The sequence below is a fragment of the Petaurus breviceps genome, unplaced genomic scaffold (assembly GCF_028583685.1).
Source record: "Petaurus breviceps papuanus isolate PSGF00001 unplaced genomic scaffold, PetGlider_PUasm1.0 138, whole genome shotgun sequence".
Classification (NCBI taxonomy): domain Eukaryota; kingdom Metazoa; phylum Chordata; class Mammalia; order Diprotodontia; family Petauridae; genus Petaurus; species Petaurus breviceps.
Window position 1 is genome coordinate 13820457 of NW_027185694.1, and position 22711 is coordinate 13843167.

Here is a 22711-nt window from a genome sequence, read left to right on the forward strand (position 1 = left end):
CATAGGTCTAGAGTGAAAAAACAAAGATTTCCATCAAAAACGGTCATCATTTTCAAAATAAGATAAGGAGGTCAAAAGAATATATTTCAATTACATAGAAAATTCACATATGTGAAATGCCTCATTCCCCAATGATGCCAGTCAAATGCCATCCTACTTTAAATCTTATTAAAATAAGAGAATAAATATTTATTATTTTCTAATTATAAATAATATGATGCAAAATTAAGAGCAAGGTCTGAGGAAATATAATGCCTGGGAAAAAATGAACTATCCTTTTCCAGTGTATTTTACCTGTTAAATAATCACTGCTACAATTTAGTACTTTGAGAAACCTCTAACTTTCTCTTGCTTGTGAGTGCTCAATGTATCAAAATTTTCCAGGACTTGGGTGCTGTACATCTGTGACCTATTCTGCTTACTGGAGAGAAGTCTAGGCATTGATTTGCCTCTTTAGCTTTCCTAACCAGTTCTTAAATAATCTTAAATAAGATTAAATAAATAAATTAAATAATCACTCTTAAATAATCATCTCTTTCTACCCTTTATCTTAGGGGACAAGGATTCTTCCTGTGGTTTTCTTTATTTCATGTTCCTTGGATTTGATTACTATTGTGTGTGCCCATACATAGACAAGAATCTGTGTAAGTCGCCACAGAGCAAAACAATATGGTAGCCTTTTTATAATCAAAGAGGTATTTCTCTATCTTGAATATCACATCAGTTCTAATCAATCTTCCCTCTCTGATTAATGCTCAATTAATATAGGAAATACATTCTTTGTTATAGCAGGTTTCTACCAGAATTTACAACTTGTCACAGGCTTCTCACATAAACTACTTTTTAAAGTTCTCTGCCTTAAAAAATGACCAAACTTGGGGCGGCCAGGTAGCACAGTGAGTAAGAGCACTGGCTCCCGTGTCGGGATGACCTGGGGATCGAATCCGCGCTCTAACACTTAGCACCCACCCAGAAACACCTGGCCGTGTAACCCTGAGCAAGTTACTTAACCCGGATTGCTTTTAAAAAAAAAATGACCAAACTCAGGGCAGCTAGGTGGCACAGTGAGTAGAGCACCGGCCCGGGAGTCAGGAGGACCTGAGTTCAAATCCAGCCTCAGACACTTGACACCATTACTAGCTGTGTGAGTTTGGGCAAGTCACTTAACCCCAACTGCCCTCCAAAATCAAACCCAAAAAAAAGCCCAAACTTTAGCATTTACAAACACTTTAGAATAGAAAAAAATATTTTAAAAACAGATGGAGATCATGTTTTTTCTCCTAGAAGGTACAATGTTCTAGGAGGATATGGGCTGAAATGGAATTGCTACATGTCAAAATTAAAGGTTTATGTTGAAACCCAAGAGTTAGAATGATGTAACAAATGAAAGGCTAGCCATGGAATAAGGGAACGCTGGGGCCTGCCTCTGTGACATGGGCAAGTCACTTAACCTCTCTGTCCTGGGCAACTCTAAAACTACAAGGTAAGCTGCAGATCAGTATCAATGGAGTTCCTATGTTAGGACTTCCTCACAGGTCAAGATCAAAATTAAACAACAACAAAAGAGCTGAAATTATTAGACAAAACAAGGAAAAGTATGTAAAGATGTGGATATTTGATTTCAAAAAGGTTTTTTAATGGAAAAGTTCTAAAATAAAATACTGATTCTTCATTTTGGTATATATCTGGTAATATTTCTTTCTCCATAGAAGATACCACTAAAACATGAGTCTGCCCACAATTTTCATATATTCTGACACTCAGTTATATACTTCCTTACTTTAATTCTCAGGTGGGTATCTACTCCAATGCTGGAGATTATAACTCATCCCCATCTTTTCAACCTGGGCAATTCATATCAGCATCTTCCTTTAAAAAATATTGCATTCCCCCAACAAATAAGAGGCCTTCCTCTGGGCCTTTTAACATTTCATGGGTAATCGCAGCACCCAATCTATCTGTTATTTCTCACTCTTGGCACATGACTGGTTCACTTTACTTTCCAATTCAGTCTAATACAGTACCTGGTACAGAACAGACATTTAATAAATGCTTGTTGGTTCATTTCCTTAATGTTATTTTTTCTGTCAATTTTTGCACATAGGCTCAGCATTAATTTGTATAGTATTTGTACACCAAATATGTTTCTCCAGTAACATAAATAGCCCTATTTTATGAAGTCAGTTTTTATTAAAGTTTTATAATGGCAACAGAAACACAAAGCCTGCTAGAGTAAGAAACTCTTAAAAATTCCTCTAAATTATTTTTTAAAAAAGAATTTTTATCAAGATGTGAAGACATTGACATAATTACAACTAATACTACCTTTAGCTTTGTGAAATACTTACCCTGATATATCAGAGTAGATTGCAGTATCTACAAAGTAGGTTGGTAAGAGGTGAAAAACCAGAAGCAAGATGGCTTTACATCCTTCTCCCTGAGTAAGCCACAGATCTAGGACTGCAGGTATTGCTGCCCAGTATGTGCCCAGAAATGGTACTGCTCCAAGGATTGCTGCTAATGCTAATAAAGTAAAAAGAAAACAAACTTCATACCATAGAAAAATAGTAAGTAAAACTGTTAATTCTTTGCAATAGGACCCTCTCCCCCGCTTCCATTCACATATAGTAAAATAACCCAAATTCAATGGAATGTTCAAGGAATGCAGGGTACTGGATTAATGGGTTAAAAAAGTAAGTAAAGGTTAAACTGATTAACTGAAGTCAAGCTTCAGTGAACTGGAGGCATAATGTTTACTGAAGAATTCCCACACACAGAGCCTGGTGAAGTGGAAAGAATACTTGGATTATGTTTTAGTCTCAGCCCTGCCATTAATTCACTGTCACCTCGTACAAGTCACATCATTTCTCCTTCATGTGTGAAATGGGGACAACATTCCCATGCCTATCTTTTTCTTTTTTAATTAATTAATTAATTTTTAGCTTTCAACATTAATTTCCACAAGATTTTGAATTCCAAATTTTCTCCTCATCTCTCCCCTCCTCCCCACCCCAGGAAGGCATGCATTTTGATTATCCCTTTCCCCAGTCTGCCCTCCCTTCTATCACCCCTCCCCCTCTTATCCCTTTCCCCTTACTTTCTTGTAGGGCAAGATAGATTTCCATACACCACTGAATGTATATCTTATTTCCCAATTGCATGTAAAAACAATTTTTTTAAACATTTGTTTTTAAAACTATGAGCTCCAAATTCTCTCCCTTCTTTCCTCCCCACTCACCCTCATTGAGAAGGGAAGCAATTCAATATAAGTTATACATGTGTAGTTATGCAAAACACTTCCATAATAGTCACACCTACACAGAAAAGTTTTTCCTTATAAAACTCTTTCTTGAAGCTACGGTCCCCTTCACATTATCATTCTTTCTCTTCCTTTTCACAGCCAAATCACCAGAAACACACAGCGTCACTCACTGCCTCTCCTTCCTTTCCAAGTCCTTATAAGCTACATTCTGACTTCATGACTCTCCTCACCTCAAGCTTCTTTTTCCAAAGTTACCAATGGAATCAGTCACCTTTTCTCAGTCCCCATTTTTCTTGACCTTTTTGCATGAAGCAGTTGACCCCAGTGACCACCTCCTCCCAATTCATCTCCTGAGACTCTCCTGTGCTTTCAAAATAATGTTCTCTGGTTCTCCCCCTACCTATCTGGCTGCTCCCCTACTCTCTCTCTCTCTGTATAATCCCAAGGCTCTGTCTCCCAGATGACTCTCAATCCATAGAGCCTAGCTTAGCCTCTCTCCTGAACTCTAGTCTCTCACATCACCACCTGACCACTGGACATTTCCAACTCAATGTCCTAAGGCATTGCAAATTTAATATACCCCAGACTAAACTCATCTGCCCTCCTCTCCCCAACCCATGTCTCTTCTTTTTTTTTTTTTTTAAAGCAGTCGGGGTTAAATAACTTGCTCAAGGTTACACGGCCAGTTATTTCTGGGTGTGGTGCTGAGTATCTGAGCCCGGATTTGATCCAGGTCATCCCGACACTGGAGCCGGTGCTCTTACTTGCTGAGCCACCTGGCCGCCCCAACCCATGTCTCTTCTGAACTTCCTTTTTAATGTCAAAAGCACTACCATCCTTCTAGTTACCTGGTTTCACAACTGTGGAGTCATTCTAAATTCCTCATTCTCCCTTCATGCCAAATATCCACTCATTTGCCAAATCTACAACCTCTCCTGCCATCCTTTTCTCTGCTTTCCAGGTCGTCAGCCTAGTCCAGGCCCATCCCACCTCTAGCTTAGGCTCCTGCCATAGCCTATTAATTGGTATCTCTTCCTCAAATCTTTTCCCTCTATAATATAATCTCCCAAACTGAAGTAATATTTCTAAAGTCCAGGTTTGGCTACATCACTCCCATGTTCAAACAAGCTCCAATGGCCCTCCTAATTTCTAGAATAAAATACATGTCTGCACAGCACTTTTTCCTCTCACATCCTAAAATCCCTAGTGTCTTTCAAAGCTCAGCTCAGGTGCCACCTCCTACATGAGGCCCTTCCTGGTTCCCTTAGTTGCTCATGCCTCACTCACCCCACCAAATTACTTTATATTTACTTATATGTGTATACAAGTACAAGGAACGTTTTATTTTCGTCTTTACGTCCCTAACACTTAGCGCATAGTGAGTGCTTAAAAGATGCTCGCTGCTGGATTCTTCTACCTCTCTAATCTTTTCTTTTGGGTGTTTGTCCACTTTCTGATCTCTAGATGTGGATGTTCCCCAAGGGTCTGTCTTTGGATCTCTTCCACTTTCCCAAGTTAAATCTATCCTTCCAGCCCTGACCTCTCTTTATGAACCTCAGGTCAACATTTCTAGCTGCTTTCAGATTAACTGGATGTGCAACATGTCTAGAAACAAGCTTCTTATCTTTTTAAACCTTTTAAGTCATGAACTTGTTTGTAAAAAAATATTCTGATGACTATTTCAATATTGTTGTTTTTCAATTGTGTCCAATTCTTCATGGTCCCATATGGAGTTCTCTTGGCAAAGATACTGGAATGGTTTGCCATGTCCTTCTTCAGTGGATTAGGCAAACAGAGGTTAAGTGACTTGACCAGGGTCATACAACTAATGAGTGTCTGAGATCAGATTTGAACTCAGCTCTTCCTGACTCTAGGCCCAGTGCTCTACCCGCTGAATCATCTAGTTGCTTCCAAAGCAAACAGAAATTAAGGGACTTGTCTAGAGTCACACAGCCAGTAAGTACCTGAGACTAGATTTGAATTCAGGTCTTTCAATACTATCCACTAAGCCATCAAACTACTTAAATATAGTTCTATGTATTTTATGCAGTAAAAAATATTATTCTCAGAAGGGGTACATAAGCTTCACCTGACTGCCAAAAGGCCATGATATAAACCCCGAGATCTAAACCTAATTTTTCACGTTTATAATCTTAGGGTAACCTTTGATTTCTGCTCTATGTACCTTTTCATTTTTCTGAACATAATCTTTACTATTTTTGCTACTTCAGTAATAGAGCAAGAACATTTTCTATTTTAACAGTACATTATTACAATTTAAGGTAACGCCTTTATTGTTCATGAGTATCAAAATCAGATAACTATGAAAAATAAAATTAATAACCCTTTTTAATTACAAAGAACTTTTGTATCTATGTAATAAAATGGAATCCAAAGGGCAGCCCCAAACAAAAGGTCTCTTGGTCAGGATCTCTCTTCCAGGGTTAGAAAGCACAGATCAGAGCAGGATAATGAGAAAACTTGAAACCATTTCACAGGGAGACTGGTTACAGGAAATGGGCATGTTTAGCATGAAGAAGACAACACATGGGAGTGAGACATGGAATCTGTCTTCAAAAAAAGGTCCTTAATCCATGTGGCTTCTGAGGGAACAATCAGAATCAATGAATGTAAGTTAGGAAGAGGAGGATTCTGGTTTAATAAAAGAATTTCCTAACCTTTAGGGCTTTCTGGAAATAGAATGAACTGACTCACAAGGTGGTTGAATTCTTAGTTCTAGGTGCTGTTTGGTTAAAACAGGGTAGGGTTAGGGCCATTAGATTACAAACACTGCTGACCATGGATAAATGGGGAAAGAAGGTATCAGTGACAGAGCAGCTCTAGGTAAGGTCCCTTTAAGATGACAAATGTCTATAGAAAAGGAAAAAAATCTATGAGAATTGATGAAAAAATTAGTGAGGGTAGTATGGTGCAATGGACAGAAACTCAACTGGGGAATCAAAAGAACAATCTCAGTCCTTCCACCATCAGGCTGTGTGACCTTAGACAAGTCACTTCATCCTCCAAGTCTCAGTACCCTTACCTATAAAAATGAGGGGCCTGAGCCAGATCTTCTCTAACTTTGTAACACACAAAATGACTTGAAAAGAGTTCAGTTATAAAGAGGGTGCTAGATGATTCCAGAAATTACCTAGAACTCAGATAAGATGTATACATAGTTCAAGTAGCAGTAGAGGAAGGAGTCTTGGCCCCCAGAAAGTAACAACAACATTCTGTAGGACAAAATCATAAAGATACTAAAATGTTTGCTGTTAGACAATCACCATAACAGTTTTAAAATATATGTTAACTCATACTCTGAGTTCAACTCTCCAAAGATTTCTGAGCCAGATTTAGAAAAAGTATTACTTCAAACCTGGGGAATAACACGTGACCCTAAACAAAATGTCAATTTAAAAGAATGTAACTGAGGGGCGGCCAGGTGGCTTAGCGAGTAAGAGCATCAGCCCCAGTGTCGGGATGACCTGGGGATTGAATCCGGGCTCCGACATTTAGCACCCACCCAGAAACACCTGGCCGTGTAACCTTGAGCAAGTTACTTAACCCCGATTGCTCAAAAAAAAAAAAAAGAATATAACTGAACTTATATTACGATGGTTACCTGATGGGATGAAGACAATATTGATTCCAAATATGGTGTGAGTCAGCCAAGTATACAATCCATAGAACCCAGCCATTTTCAGAGAAGCATCAAATACACCTCTAAAATGACAAAAAAAAAAAAGATAAAATCACTGTCACATTGTTACTTGGAAAATTCAATTACAACTTAGGTTAATGTTCTTATTGTTAGAGAATATTAAAATCATATTACTATAGGGGCAGCTAGGTGGTGCAGTGAATAGAGCACCAGCCCTGGAGTCAGGAGGACCTGAGTTCAAATCCAGCCTCAGACACTTAACACAAAAACCAGCCATGTGACCTTGGGCAAGTCACTTAACCCCAATTGCCCTTCAAAAAGCAAAAAAACCACCAAAACCATATTACTACGAAAAATAAAATAATTCTTTTTAATTAAATAACTTTTATATCTATGTAATAAAAGAGACAACTTGTCCCAAAAGTAAAAGTATTAATTATTCCTCTAATAATGTACCAAAGATTAATGACTCACATTGTTACCTAAATAACTGACACCATTTTTGAAAGTCCAAAGATTCATGTTCATTAGATTGTTGCTGCAATTTGTCTTTTGCCTCACTTTTTGGCTTCTTTATCTCACATTTGAGGTTAGCTCTTCTTAAATTTAGATGACCCCAGACTTACAGACCTACCCTTTTGCATCTCTGTGGTTCACTATTAATTTCATATAAGGTTTTCTTACAGACTAGCTCACATCCTTAGGATGAAATGAAAAACAAGGAAATGACTCAACAGGGCAATTGGCAGTAATTGGTTCTCGGTGGTTACCTGTAGGATAAATCGCTATAGTGTCCTTAGAATCTTCTACCTTAAAAGGATTACTTGGATTGAATTAACTTTGACTTCTGAATTATTTTGTTCTGAACCATTTGTATTTTTCACCCCAAAATGAATATAGATAATCAAAAGCTGACCTGGAAAGTCAGTGAAGGGATACAACATAGAAGAAGTAGTTTCTAATTTTAGCTTTATCATTGTCTGCTAAATAGCCAGAGGGAAGTTATTTCCCATCTCTCTTTAGGTTTCCTTATTTATAAAATACAATTTCTCTTAATTTTTTTCTATGTTCTATATTCTTAGATGATTTTATGTTATGAAGTCTTTTCCAACTCTAATAATCCATGATGTAATGACAATGAATCACCAATTAGGTAAATATGTTACTTATTTACTTAAGTAATTCACCTTGTTTTCATCCCAGCAGATATTTTATTGACAAAACTATAATAAATTATTGTTATGTGGGTAACTTGAAGCTGATGACACAGATGAACCCAAGGGACCTAGGCTACAATATGTTACCCATAGCATGTGAAGAGGTAAATGATACTTAAACTTCTCTTCCTTCTATTATCTAACTTCTTCAGCTCAATTAATTAAGGTTACAAAGCAATAAGCAGTTGTCTACCAGGTATAAAAATCATGTGAAGAACAAAAGAGTATAGCAAAAGGCAAAGCTCATAAATTTAGTAGATTAACTGAAGTCAGTCAGTCAATAAACATTTATTAAGCACTTACTATGTACCGGGCAATGTGTTAAGTGCTAGAGATACAAGGAAAGAAACTTGGTCACTACCCTCAAAGAGCTCACACTTCACTGGGGAGAAAATATGTAAACAGCTAAATATAGTCAAGATATAGAGCAGATGAAAGCTAATCTTACAGGGTTTGAGAGGGGACCAGGAAAGATCCCTTGTCATAGGTGGAATTTAAGCTGAGTTTTGAAGGAAACCAGGAAAGGTGGGAAGTAGAAGTGAGGAGGGAGAGCATTCCAGGAGTGGAGTATAGCCAGTGAAAAGCCAGAGATGGATTTTTGTGTGGCAGGAACAGCTAGAATTATAGGTGCTTTGTAGAATAGGTAGAAGAGTATAAGACTTCAAAGGAAGAAAAAAGTCATGTTGTAAAGGTTTTTAAATGCCAAATAGAGGATCTTATATTTTATCCTGAAGGTAATAGGGAGCCATTGGAGTTTATTGAGTAGGATGTATCATGGTCAGACTTAAACTTTAGGAAGATTGTTTTGGTAGCTGAGTGAAAGATGGACTGGAATGGGGAGAGCCTTTAAGACACAGTAGGGGATGGAGTCTAGTTTGGGCACAAAGCCCCAATTTAGGAACTAAAGTTAGAGAGATCAGAAAATCAAAGAAAACACTTAACAGTATTAAAAACTATGCAAATTTTAAAATCCCCCAAAAGAATAACTATAACAAATGAAAACAGAGACTAAAGGAAAAATTGATTTTCATTGTTGAGTTGTTTCAGTCATGTCTGACTTTCATGACTCCACTTGGGGTTTTCTTGGCAAAGATACTGTAGTGGTTTGCTGTTTCCTTCTCCAGTTCATTTTACAGATGAAGAACTGAGACAAACAGGGTTAAGTAACTTGCCCAGAGTCCCACAGCTAGTGAGTGTCTGTGGCCAGATTTGAACTTGAGAAAATAAGTCTTCCTGACTCCAGGCTCAGTACTCTATCTACTGTGTCACCTAGCTCCCCCTCTACAAGATTTACATTAATACCTAAAAGAAATGGAGTAAGAAATAAAAAATGAGGGAAAAATTGGAAAGATAATATAAAGCTTAAAAGAGAACATGGTAAGACCCCCTAATAACTAGAATAGACCAAATAAATCTAATGACTCCCTGAGACAGGACCTTTTCTTTCAAGAAACATAAATGAAAACATCTCAGATAAAGTAGAATCTGAGAAAAAAGTAAAGATAAAAATATTCCACCAATCACCTTCTGAAAGGAACTATTAAAAGGAAAAGTCCCAGGAAGGTCAAAGTCCAGAGGTTCCCACATCAAAGGGAAAAAAAAATTTGCAAGTATTCAGAAAGAAGCATTTCAAGACTAAGGTACCATAATTAGGGTCACATAAGAATTTTAAGCTTCCACTAAAAATGAATATTCCAAAAGGCAAATGATACAGGCTTACAAACAAGAATAACTTACCCTGTACAATGGAGAGGGTAACCCTACAGGGTAAAAAAAATCTTTAATTGAATAGAGGACTTTCAAATATTTCTGATAAAAAGACTAGACTAGAGGTGAGTAAGAACTCTGAAATGCAAACACCAGTCAAGAGAAATCTGGAAAAGTCAACATATTTGATCAATTGGCAGGAATTATATGATGATATGGTAATACCATTCAAAGATATAAGACGAACAAACAAGTTTCCCTTCAGGACTTTAAATGTCTTAAAAAGGATACTAAGGGAGCTAAACAAGAAAATTATGAGTTAAATGAAAAAAAAAAATCCCACCCAGCACTTCCTGGGAATAAGGACTTGCCACAGTTAATTCTCTTCCTTCGACAGTGGTCAGAATAGGGAAAGGGGACCTGAGTAGCAGCTCTGAGCTTCAGTGAAAGGAGCTTCAGAGAAGAAAGGCATCAACAGAGAAGTGATGTAACAATGGAAGGGAAAGCAAGTCTGTCTAATATTCCTGGGCAGTAGGAAAAAAAAAAAACAATCCCTAACCTTTTCCTCCATATATAGGACACTAACTTCTTAATTACTTCATTAAGATATAACTCCCACCACACTCACTGATAAAAGCCTTCAAAGTATCATGGGGAATAACCTGGTATAAAGTTTAATTAATCTTCCCAATAGATTGTGGGTCCCTAACATTTTCCTGATAAGGAATAGCTTATAGGAAGTACAATCATGTAATGAAAAAACAGCAGATCTATAAAGTGACCTGGACTCTTGTCAGTTCATCTCTTCTGCCACTAACTGTGACCTTAGGCAAATAAGTTCATCTCTCTGGGCCTCAGCTTCTTCATTCAGAAAAAGAGGATTGGGCCATTAGTTAGAAAATGACAACCCTGGGCCAATCTGGCCCTCCATCTGTTTTTGTATGGCTCATGAGCCAAAAAATAGTTTTTATATTTCAAAATATTTATGCTTTACAAAATATTGATACTGCATGCTTTATTTTAAAAGGTAAAAACCATTCTTAGCTTACAGGCTGTGAACTGAACTAGATGCTCTCTGATCTCTTTTAGCACCAAGAATCTATGTATAATGTTCATCTATGATTTAAAGCTCTATGACTGGGGCAGCCAGGTAGCACAGCGAGTAAGAACACTGGCCCCAGTGTTGGGATGACCTGGGGATCGAATCCAGGCTCAGACACTTAGCACCCACACAGAAACACCTGGCCATGTAACCTTGAGCAAGTTACTTAACCCCAATTGCTTAAAAAAAAAAAATAAAGCTCTATGACTGATAGCAGAATAGGGCGGGGTGATGGTGGTAGTGGCTGGAGTGGGGGTTAGATCTGTGTTAAGACTATAAACCCCTTAAGAGAAATGTTCCCCCTAAATTTTAAAAGTCGTGGTCTTTAATAGTTGGTGCAGTGAATAGAGCACTCAGGGCCAGTCAGGAGGACCTGAGTTCAAATTTGACCTCAGATGCTTGACACACTTACTAGCCATGTGACTTTGGGCAAATCACTTAACCCCAATTACCCTTCAAAAAGAAAAAAAGTCGTAGTCTTTGTTAATCAAACTGAAAAACAAGTCAACATGAATTTACGTTATTACTGCCATGTTAAAAAAAATACAACTCAGTATATGATGCTATGCATATTCATAGGATCATATAACTGTAAGGAACCTTGCAAGTAATCTAGCCCAACTTCTTAATCAAGAAATTCTCTTTATAATTTCCTCGAAAAATGACTAGCAAATCATTGTTGCCTACTTCCAGACTTCTTCTGGATCTCAAAACTATCCCCTCCCCCTCCTTTTCAGCTCCTGTTTATTTGTTAGAATATAAGCCTGCTGAGGGCAGGGAGTATTTTTCTTTTTTTATTTGTATCCCCAGTGCTTGGCACACAGTGAACACTTAAACAAAAAACAATCATTAAGCAGCAGTTACTATGTACAAGGCATTGCTCTAAGTGCTGGGGATACAAACAGAAAACAAACATTTATTAAGCACATTGTTCTAAGTGCTGGGGATACAGCCCCTGCCCTTAAGCAGCTCACATTCTTATGGGGGACACCACATGTAAATAACTTGGTATGTACAAAACAAACGCACAGTGGATGGAAGACAGTTTTAGAAAGGAAGGCACTAGCAACTTGGGGAGTGAAGCAGTTTAACACCAGGACAGGCTTCAGCAAAAGGTGGGATAATCCTTGGTAGTTGGAAAATTCTTCCTTATACTGAATCAAAACTTGTCTCCTAGTAACAGGAAACTTTGTATTTCATGAAATAGCCCATTTCATTTGTAGATAGCTTTGTTAGAAAGTTCTACCATATGTATGTTAAATTGAAGTCTATTTCACCATTGTTCGTAGTTAGGCCTTCCTGCTGCGGCATATCAACAATGATGACTTCCTAGCAAAGGTTGTAAAAAACACAATCAGGAAATGGATTGTCAGAAAAGGCTGGTTCAGTAGTATAGGTTGAGAGATAACATGGGGAAAAGTCAAATGCTGCACATGTACTCATGGAGAGTTAAAAAACCTAAAGGAAGGTTCCTAGCACACTAGGCAGACCTTCTATAGTAGATTTAAGGGAGAGCATGTAAAAGAAATGCACAAGATAATAAAATGTAGATGGGTTGTGATTTAAATTGTTGGAGGGACTACCCACATTAATGGATCATGGAACTCAAGAACACTGAGTAATAAAATGGAAGACAAATTTATTTTCTTTAGAAAATATACTAACATTTTCTCATATTTTGATAGTCTATTTAAATTCTTTTTAGTACCATCTTTAATCAAATGATTAAGAACCTATTATGTTTACTGATCTGATTATTTTAAAATAATTTCACTTCATTAATTTTCCCATATTGGCAAAATATTTACTATTCTATCACTGTTAGAAGAGGTACTTGTTCCAATGGATTGGTACCTATTTCCTTGCTGCTTTAAACCTGCTGTTTACATTTCAATTTATGCAAACTCAAAATAAATAATAAATTTCCTGAGTATTTTTAATGAAATTTTAATTTGCTCTAAACAGAAAATAAAAAAATCTTACTTTCTGGATAACTACCCTAAATGTATAATAAAAACTAAGCACTCTGAGTTACCCACAAATGGAAAAAAAAACCCCAAACAACAATTTCTCAAGTGGAAATGTTGTCTTAACAATATGTATGTTATGCAATATATATTTCTGATAAGCTCCAAAAGGTACAGTACAAATATTAACAAGGATATTATACAATGCTTTAATTGGATTCACATAAGGAAATTTCTCACCCAACAAAAACTAAAAGCTACAATAACTTTAAGCCACAGCCATACCCGTGTGCATGCACTCATGTGAAAATATCACACATACTAAATTGCACTAAGGCCGTGACAACATGCAACTTAGTAATGTGCAATATCTCCACTAGAGCAAGCAGAATGAGAACATCAGGGAAGAAGGGTATGGTATGCACATTTAGGAGAATGACATGCTTCTAGGGGAAGGGAAAATAGCACAGGGAAAGATGGGCATGCCACTAACTCAGTGAGATCCATGAACTCAAAATCGAATCTCATCCTCATTCATTCAGCAAACTAACAATGAAAAAGAATTAGAGTAAATTAAGATTCAAGATTCAATGAGGTTAGTGAGTATATAAATAACTATGTACTTCAGAATGGAAAAGTTAAAGTATGGGGAAGCTTTGAATATCATGCAATTAATTCCCAATAATAATCCATTTTACTTAAATTATTACTGGGTTATAAATAATTCAAATTTTTCTACTTTCCTGAAGCATTACGATTAATAACTGATTACGCACATCTGACATTATATTCTAAAGCCAAATTGTATAATGGAGAAATTACAATGGTAATTATCTATACAACATGTTTAAAGTCTCCATTTAAGAGTTCATTTTCCCCAACTTAAAATGATGCACCATGCAAACTTTTTTTTTTGCTTTTTGGAGGGCAATTGGGATTAAGTGACTTGCCCAAGGTCACATGGCTATTTTTTTGTGTTAAATGTCTGAGGCCGGATATGAACCCAGGTCCTCCTGACTCCAGGGCCGGTGCTCTATTCACTGTGCCACCTAGCCGTCCCACTATGCAAACTTAATGAAGGAGAATTAGATTTCTCTTGAAAATGGATCTCCTTACTATCTTGGCCACAAGAGTTGTCAATGGTATGAGAGAAAGTGCTTCAGTGGAATTCTCAATCTTCATGATACTGAAATTTTTCTAAATGTATGTCTTTTATTATAGTCAGTGAAAACATAATCATAAATTCTTAAGTACTGCTTAAATGATCTTTAATTACAATTCTGAGATTTATACAAACTTGGAGAAGCTCAGTCTCAAAAACAAACCCAACTTTAACATTATCATCAGGACCCTCAAATTTTCCAATGTTATGGCATGACACAGATGTATCTAATATAAATGAGCACCATTAATTTAAGAAAATACAGTTGGTCAAACTGATCAAAGCATAAGAGGATTTTCCTTTGACACAATTTATGTCTTGAATTTTTAGGCTAGCAGTGTTAAACTTCATACCTGATGTATATAACTGTATTATCAAGTTAGGGCAAATTATTTAGCTATTGATAATATTACTATATTAACTGGAAAAGAGGTTGTCTAAAAAGCTTACTTGCCTCTTATCCCTTACCTGAAGGGAAGTCTCTAAAGACACTGGTACACAATAAACATGGAATCCACCAGAGAACTTAAACTGAGAGATTTTGCACTAAAAAACCTATATAGCTTCATTTTAAAGAATAATGAAAAATTTCTAAAACTTGGTTTTGTACTAGCACAGCATATGATATCTTTTAATAAGCCAAAATTTTAGTAACCGTGATTAATCAGAGATTTCAGCTTAGTGAGTAGGATAATCTTTGGTCTCCAAATTTTCAAGTTGATGCTTAAATATGCTATTTCATGTAACCAAAATGACCAAATATCTATCACAAATATAAAAAACAGAAAGTATGATATATAACTAAAATCTTGCTTTATGATTCTTATATAGAATATGTATTTCAGTGACATTCAGTAAACCTAAATATTTAATGTTTGTGATGTGCTCTATTTCCTCTGTTCCCTTTATCTGAATCCTACCCTTTAAATCAAGGTTCATATGGATCCTTTCTCCATGAAAGTTTTGCTCAGTCTTTTCATTGAGATCACCTATTGAACTTCTACTCATCCCTTAAAGTACAATTCAAATTCTGCCTCCTATGTGAAGTCATCTGTAACTCTCCCCACTGGTAATGCTTTTCTTCTGGGAAGTGGTCAGAGCACTTTTCTTCTGTTGGACCCACTAATGCATTCTTCCTACATTATAACTGCTTTTAATACATGGGCTATATGTTCAATGGGGGTTGGGACTATATTTTATATAAATTCGCAGTTCTTCCATAGCTTATCATAGTATTCTGGAAACAGTAAGCTGTTAATACATGTCTGTTGAATGAATCTCTCACAATGAGATCATTCATACAAGAAATAATTTATACAAGATTCTGTGGAGAATACCAAAATGTAAAGGACATAGTTTCTTGCCCTCTGGGAGCTTCCAATCTAGTGAGGGAGATAAGACACATGTATGTACAATTACAATACAAAGCAATATATAACTGTTTTATGAGAGCTATAGATAATAAATATTATAGATGTTCAGTACAGAGAAAGTTTACATATGGATGAGGTGGCTTTATGGAGACATTATATCATTTAAGTTAATTTTCAGTAGCTAGGGGAAACAGATTGAGCAAAGACAAGAGGAAGGAAAGTTCCAAGCACAATCCAGTTTTTCTAGGGAGGAGGACTCCTAACAAGGAATAATGGGAGATAAAGCTGGAAATATATGTTAAGGTTAGCCTGTCGAGGGCTCTGACTGCCAAACTAAGGAGACTGGATTTTATTTGATAGATAATGGGGAATCAAATGTGTGGAGCAAGAAAGAGGTAAGGGTAAAAGTTAGTTTGGGGGAGATCAGTAAGAATCACTCAGCTAGTCCAGCCCTGGTCCTTCTCAGGACCTGGTCCTTTAGAGTCCTCTCCTCCTCCCCTGGAACTTACTATGGCAAAATGTACTGACATGCATGGCTGTCCTAACTACTACCTCAGTCACCAAGTCAGTCTGAGAAAACAAACTGACCCATCAGCTCTCCATTACTACGGAATGTCATGGCTGGTGGAAGGTAAGTAGATGGTAATAGACTGCCACATGTGGGAAAGAGAACCCATTCTGCCTTGTGCCTACCATTATTGTATAAAGGGGAAAAAAAAGCCAAACCAGTGCATTACCCCCTCATAACCACTAGCACCCAGGTACTTGGGGAGGCCACTGTTGGCACTCAGACCCCTGCCCAGAACTCTGCAATCCTAGCTCCTGTCAAAGTTTACATGTGGACACCTGCTTGCTCAGGAACTTACTGCCATATTTAGAAGCATGATCTTTTTCACCAAACCCTTGAATAACAATGTGTCAGCTCTCAATAAATGATGAGTGTTCACATTTGGACTTTTGCCACCAAGGTCCCATCCAGGACCAAGATGTTGCACACACACCTTTGCAGGAGCAAAAGGTTTCTTTTCATCTTCCACTATTTTGAGATAAGGCAAGAAACCAAACCAAACCAAAAACCTGGCATTGAGTAAGAGTTCCTTTAGGTCCTAGATGTTCTGAATATCAAGTGCTTACCAAAACAGATGCAGGATCCCACGCCCTGTTGCCTCTAACCCTCTATTCACCTGTATTTAGAGAGAGGACATTTCACTACTATGCCATCATAGGTCCCTGAGGAATGAGATCCTTGTTATGACTAGCAAAGTCACACATTCTATATGCTCTATACCTGCTACTGAGAGGAAAAATGCTTTCCCACGACTACTTCCACTACACGCTCTCTCTCTCCCTTGCTTTCTCTCTCGACCCCATTCATTAAGAAACTCCTCTTCATCATCTCTCTTCCTTTTATACTCTCTATCTGACTTCTAAAGAATCTCTTTCTGGAAGATACTACATCTCTAGCTACCCCCCTAAAGTAAAAGAGGTGCTTGCTCTCTTGTCACCTGACACACTGGAAAAAGAGAGAGACTAATACGTTCCTTGCTATCAATTCCTAGAGCTCTTACTTCTATTATTCTCATTTATCTTTTGAGAATCATCTGTCTCCCTATTTGGACCCTTATTGGATCCTGCTGGCCTGTAGGTCACTCCCTTCTTCCTCCCTGCCAAGTCTAGAATCTGGCTTACACTGTATCTCTCTACCCCAACCCCTTAAAGTTGTATTTGGAGTCCTCAATATATACTAACACTCCCTAAAGTACTTTGCTCTCCCAGTTTATTAACCATCCATCTGTGAACCTGAACTCTGAAATCCCCCTTTCTGACTGTAATCTCCCGTTTTCCTCCTCATCTCATTTCTCTTAACCCTGTTCTTCATCCTTCGCGTGGTTTTTGGCCCCCGCACCCCCATTCCCGTACTCTCAGTTCTCCTCCACTTTGTCATCATCCAGTCTTATTTTCCTCCCTTCACTCTCAGCCCTGTGGTTGATCAGGTAAACCATACACTGTCTTTTCCTGCTCTTGAGTCTCTACTTGTGGGTGTGCCACAGAGTTCTTGTCTTGGGTCTTCTTTTTCCTCAGTGCTCTCTCTCAGTAACCTGGCCAACTCCTGTGGGTCAAATTATCATCTCCAAGAAGATGACTCCTGAACGCCATATCTAGCCTTAGTCTCTCCCTGAGGCTTCAGCCCAATTGCTAACTGGGCATTTCAAAAAGGGATGTTCTGGGGACATCTTAAATTCAACATGTCTAAAACAACTCATTATCTTTATTAAAATGTTATTTTTATTTATTTTGAAAGCACAGCAACTCTTTAAAATCTTTTTTTGGTTCCAAATTCCCTCCCTCTCCCTATTCAATGAGAAGGCTAGAAAAACAAAACCTATTAGAAATCTGTATAGGGGCGGCTAGGTGGCACAGTGACTAAAGCACCGGCCCTGGAGTCAGGAGGACCTGAGTTCGGTTCTGGCCGCAGACACTTAACACCCACACAAAAAAACTAGCCGTGTAACCTTGGGCAAGTTACTTAACCCCAATTGCCTTCCAAAAGAAAAAAAAAATGTATAGAAATAAATTTCCATGTTAATCATGTCCTGCTCCATCACCCATTAAAACGAAAGACAAGGAAAAAATATGCTTCCATCTGAACTGAATCCATCAGTTCTCTATCTATTTCATTAGGAGTCTTCTCACACTGTGGGGGGTTATGATGTTGATCAGTTACCAAATCTTTCAGAGTTTATTATCTTTACAATATCACTAGTATTGTGTAGATTGTTCTCCTGGTTCTGCTCATTTCACTTTGCATCAGTTTATATAGGTCTTCTCAGGTTTTTCTGAAGCCATCCTTTTCATTATTTCTTACTACGTAATAGTATTCTACCACAATCCTATACTACAACCTGTTCAACCTCTTCCCAATTGATGGGCATCCATTCAGTTTCCAATTCTTTGCCACCAGAACAGCAATTGCTATAAATATTTTTGTGCATATGGGTCCTTTTCCTCAATTTGTTCTCTTGGGGAAACCGCTCCAGTATAATACTGTTGGGTATGCACAGTTTAAATGGGATTTCAGGAAAATAAATTATCTTTTCCCCAAAACTTTCTTCCAAACTTCCTTATTTCTGCTGAAGGCACCAATATTCTTCCAGTTTCTCAGGCTCATAAACTTGACATTATTCTTGACTTTTCACTCTCCCTTACTCCATACATCCCATCAGCTGCCAAATTTTACCATTTCTACCTTTATAACATCTCTCATACCCAATTCTTTCTCTCTATTCACACAACTAGTTACCACTATGGTTCAAGCCCTCCTCCCTTCTGGCCTAGATTATTACAACAGCTTCTTGGTTCAAGTCTCTCTAGTCTATTCTATAGTCTTCTACCAAAGTAATTTTTCTGAAGCATAGTTTTGACCATGTAACTCTTCTACTCAATAAACTATGGGGACTTCCTATTGCCTTTAAAATGTAAACTCCCAGGGGCGGCTAGGTGGCGCAGTGAATAGAGCACCAGCCCTGGAGTCAGGAGGACCTGAGTTCAAATCTGGCCTCAGACACCTAACACAAATACTAGCCGTGTGGCCTTGGGCAAATCACTTAACCCCAATTGCCCTCCAAAAAGCAAAAGAAAAAAGTAAACTCCTCTGGTTAGCTTGTAAAGCACTAAAAAAAACCCACCTACCCCACCTACCTTTCCAACCTCACTGGATATCACCTGTAGAACTTCAGTCTGCAACCCAATCAAGCTCTCCTGTCTTCCTCACTTACAACACTCCATCTCTGGCCTCTGCATGTTCATACTGGGTGTCCTTCATGCCTGAAATGCAATCCTTCCTTCCCTCTGCCTCAAAGAGTCACTCTCTTCCTTTAAGATGTTGCTCAGACATCGTCTTCGGTGCGAAGCTTTTCCTGATCCCTTGAACTGCTAGTGCTCCTTTCCCCCGAGGTAGCTTTAATTCAACTATTTGTCTATGTATAATATATTTATTTATTTATTAACTTTATGTTTATGCTATTTATATTCATATGTTGTCAATCCATAAGCATTTATTAAGCACCTACTATACTCCAGGTACTCTGCTAAGGGCTTGGAATACAAAGGAAGGCAAAAAGCAAGCCCTGCCCTTAAGGAGGATGTAGTTTAGTGGGGGTATTTTTAACTTGTTTCTTACATTAGAATGTTAGCTCAATGGGTACAGAGATGGGTTATATTTTTTTCTACTTGTATCCCTAGCACCTGGCAAAATACCTACCACATAGTAGGCTCTTAATATGTACTTGATTGACTGAATGTTTTGTCTCTTTCTCCTCTTAGCATTCACAACTTGTTAACCTGGCACTCTCAGTTACTTTTACTCTACCCATTTTCTCTTATCCTGCACACTAAATGGTGCTATAAGAAGTCATGAAATGGTGCCAAATAGATCTACTACAAATTTATGTGACCAAATCTCAACTGAATCCTCACTGATGCATGACAATGCTTTATAATTAGCTGACATTCCCCCAAACAGCTGCTACACATCTCAACTCCAACTATACCATTTTTATACCATCTCCCTCTCAGCAGAAAGCCTTACCTACTATTTTTGTGAAAACTGAAACAAACTACTGAGTGCCCTCTTCCCTACTCCACATATCAAAACTCTTTGGTATCATTCCATGCAGAGCTCCCACTGCATCTGGGGCCATCTCCATTTGTTCTGATGTGTATCTTGTCATTGGACCCAGATGACTCCAGAGGAAGAAGTGAGGCTGGTGACTTGCACAGCCCTCCCTCACTTAAATCCAATTCACTTGCAAGTCACAGCATCACATTTCTGATGCCACGGTTGTCTTTGAGAATGAAGGAAAAATAACAACCTCTGACTAGTATGGGCTACCCCACTGGGAATCTCCTTCCTTTCCCTCTGTCCACATAGAGAACCATACCCTTACATATTTTGAGATTTCAGCTAGAGTTCTCTCTTAAGGACCATGCCTGAAACCCAATTCACTGTGGCTCTCACTGACTGGCCAACAACAAGTCCCAGCCCAATTCATACTTAGAGGTCATTTTTTGGGCCCTGATTCACTCCAAATAAATTAAATAGCAATTGTTTCTGTTTTGGTCAGAAACCCTGAGGATCTTCTCCTCCCAGATTGATTTTTTTTTTTTAAATTAGGGAAGAGACAATTCTTTGTCTCATTTCTTACCTACCCACAATCACTGAATAGGTATTGTCTCAGTTAAACTGAGTTCTGGGAGAGACCATAGCTTAAAAAGGTCAATGTGGGGCCATCTCCAGTTGTCCTGATTTATATCTTACCACTGGACTCAGATGGCTCTGGAGAAGAATGTGAAGCTGGAGACTTTGCACAGCCCTCTCTCACTTAAATTCAATTTACTTGCAAGTCATGGCATCACCTTTTTGATGCCATGGTTGTCTTCAAGAACAAAGGGTAAATAATAACAGAAGACAGAGATGGTGCATCCTCCTTACCAAAAAGTTACCACTTTTCTTCTGCCCTAGATCTCAACTCCTGTACTACCTCCACAGCATCTGGAACATCTTCCCCCTTCTCTCCATTCACATAATCACCACCTTGTGCAATATGTGATGATCAAATGTCTAATGAAGTAATATTTCTTGTAGCTTCTGAGCACTGAACAAAATCCAGTTCACCAATTCTTTTCTTTGCCTCTCTAAGGACTAACTATCTGTGAGTTCTACTTCCATTTAGCTGTCCTTCCTTGTTTTGGTACAATTTATAGTAAAAATATCAATACCAATATTATTGACTTCTTTTGGCAATCTTCATTCATTCATTTGCAAAGGATCTCACATTCCTTGTGTTTGGAATGCCAGGAGGCAAATTCAAATTTCTTGATCTAAAAAACTGATTCTTAGCATCCTCCCAAAAGCTGTTTCCCAATACTTCACTGTGGTGAGGATGTGACCCTGAGTTCTTAGAATGTATTTCAGTGGATTACAAGCTGGGGTTGGTCTTACAAGACTGGAAAAACTATGGGTGTAGCCCTCATAACAAAGTCTGTTCTTTTAGGAACAAGCTAATTGTAGAAAGGCAGATCCGTAACAAGCAGGGTGGTCACCTGGTGATAATTGTCTTTCTTTTTTTCCCATGGCAATTTATGCAACAAAGAAAAAAACAGTCCCAGAGATAACTGATATTATTAATGATGTATAAGAGACTCATTCACTAAAGCATGCTTTTCCCCGACTCTGGAATGTAACAATAGTTTAATCAACAGAGGAAACATTTCACTAAAATTTTCTGTGAAGTTCATCAAGTTTTTTGTTATGGAGATATGCAAAATCAGAGGGAAGCAAAGTATCAACCGAACGTTAATTTCTCTAAGTCGGGTAGCTTTCTGGCTTACACTGGCTATGGGGGTAAGGGTGTCAAATTTAAGCATATGGGCTAACAAGGCTTGTTTCAACTTTACCTCCTGCAAGGATTAACAGAAATAGTGATAGCATATAAAAGATTTACCTGAGCAGAATAACAACACAAAAGAACAATTTGCCAAGGATCAGTTAACAAAAAATTGAAAAAAAGCTCTATTGAAGCTTGGATCTATCAACCTTGAGATCTGACAAGAGGTAGTCAAGGAAGAAGTATTCATATCAACTTGTCTTCCTCCATATGTTGTGAAGGAAAATTATGGTCAAATTAACTAATTCAAAACATATAGTAAAGCTATCCTAATGGAGATCTGAGGTAATTGTATATATTTTAGTTGTTTAATAAATATTCTAGAGTGGCTACAATGTGAAATGTGCCATATAGAAGATTTCTGTGATTTGGTCACTGTCCCCTAATGGCTCACTTGTGTCACATATAAACTTTTATTATAGAAAGATACTGGGGATGTGAAATTACTGAACAGGTCTGATAACACTTGTGACTTTTTCATTCCACTCAGTTTGGGAATTCTGTATCATGAGCTTGTATGTATCATGTAAGTACCATGAGTAACTGTCCTAACAGCTGCCAGAGAGCCTGGTGAAGAAATGAGATGCCTTTTTCATTCTGTATTTTAGGCATCACTCTTGTAACCTCATACTTCTCTCTCATCTCTTGTGGGATAGTGTAATTAATAAGAAGGAAGAGTCAAGGGGAGATTATAACATTTTCAGCTACTTTTAAAATCCTCCTCTCAAAATAGGACATTTCTGGTAATTTCTCACATAATGTTTCAAGAATGGCTTTAACCTTCCAGCTCTACCTGTCTAACTCCTACTCATCC

General features: G+C 37.8%; 1 protein-coding gene across 2 annotated transcripts in view; it reads right to left on the reverse strand.

Moving 5' to 3' along the window:
* TMEM245 (transmembrane protein 245) overlaps window positions 1-22711 on the reverse strand; it is a 100400-nt gene that overhangs the window by 12914 nt on the left and 64775 nt on the right. For both annotated transcript variants that reach the window (XM_069106010.1, XM_069106013.1), the window contains 2 exons: window positions 6885-6985; window positions 2349-2523 (listed from right to left, as the gene is read on the reverse strand). In XM_069106010.1, the coding sequence (XP_068962111.1) occupies window positions 2349-2523; window positions 6885-6985 (276 nt within the window). The remainder of the gene's footprint in view (window positions 1-2348; window positions 2524-6884; window positions 6986-22711) is intronic.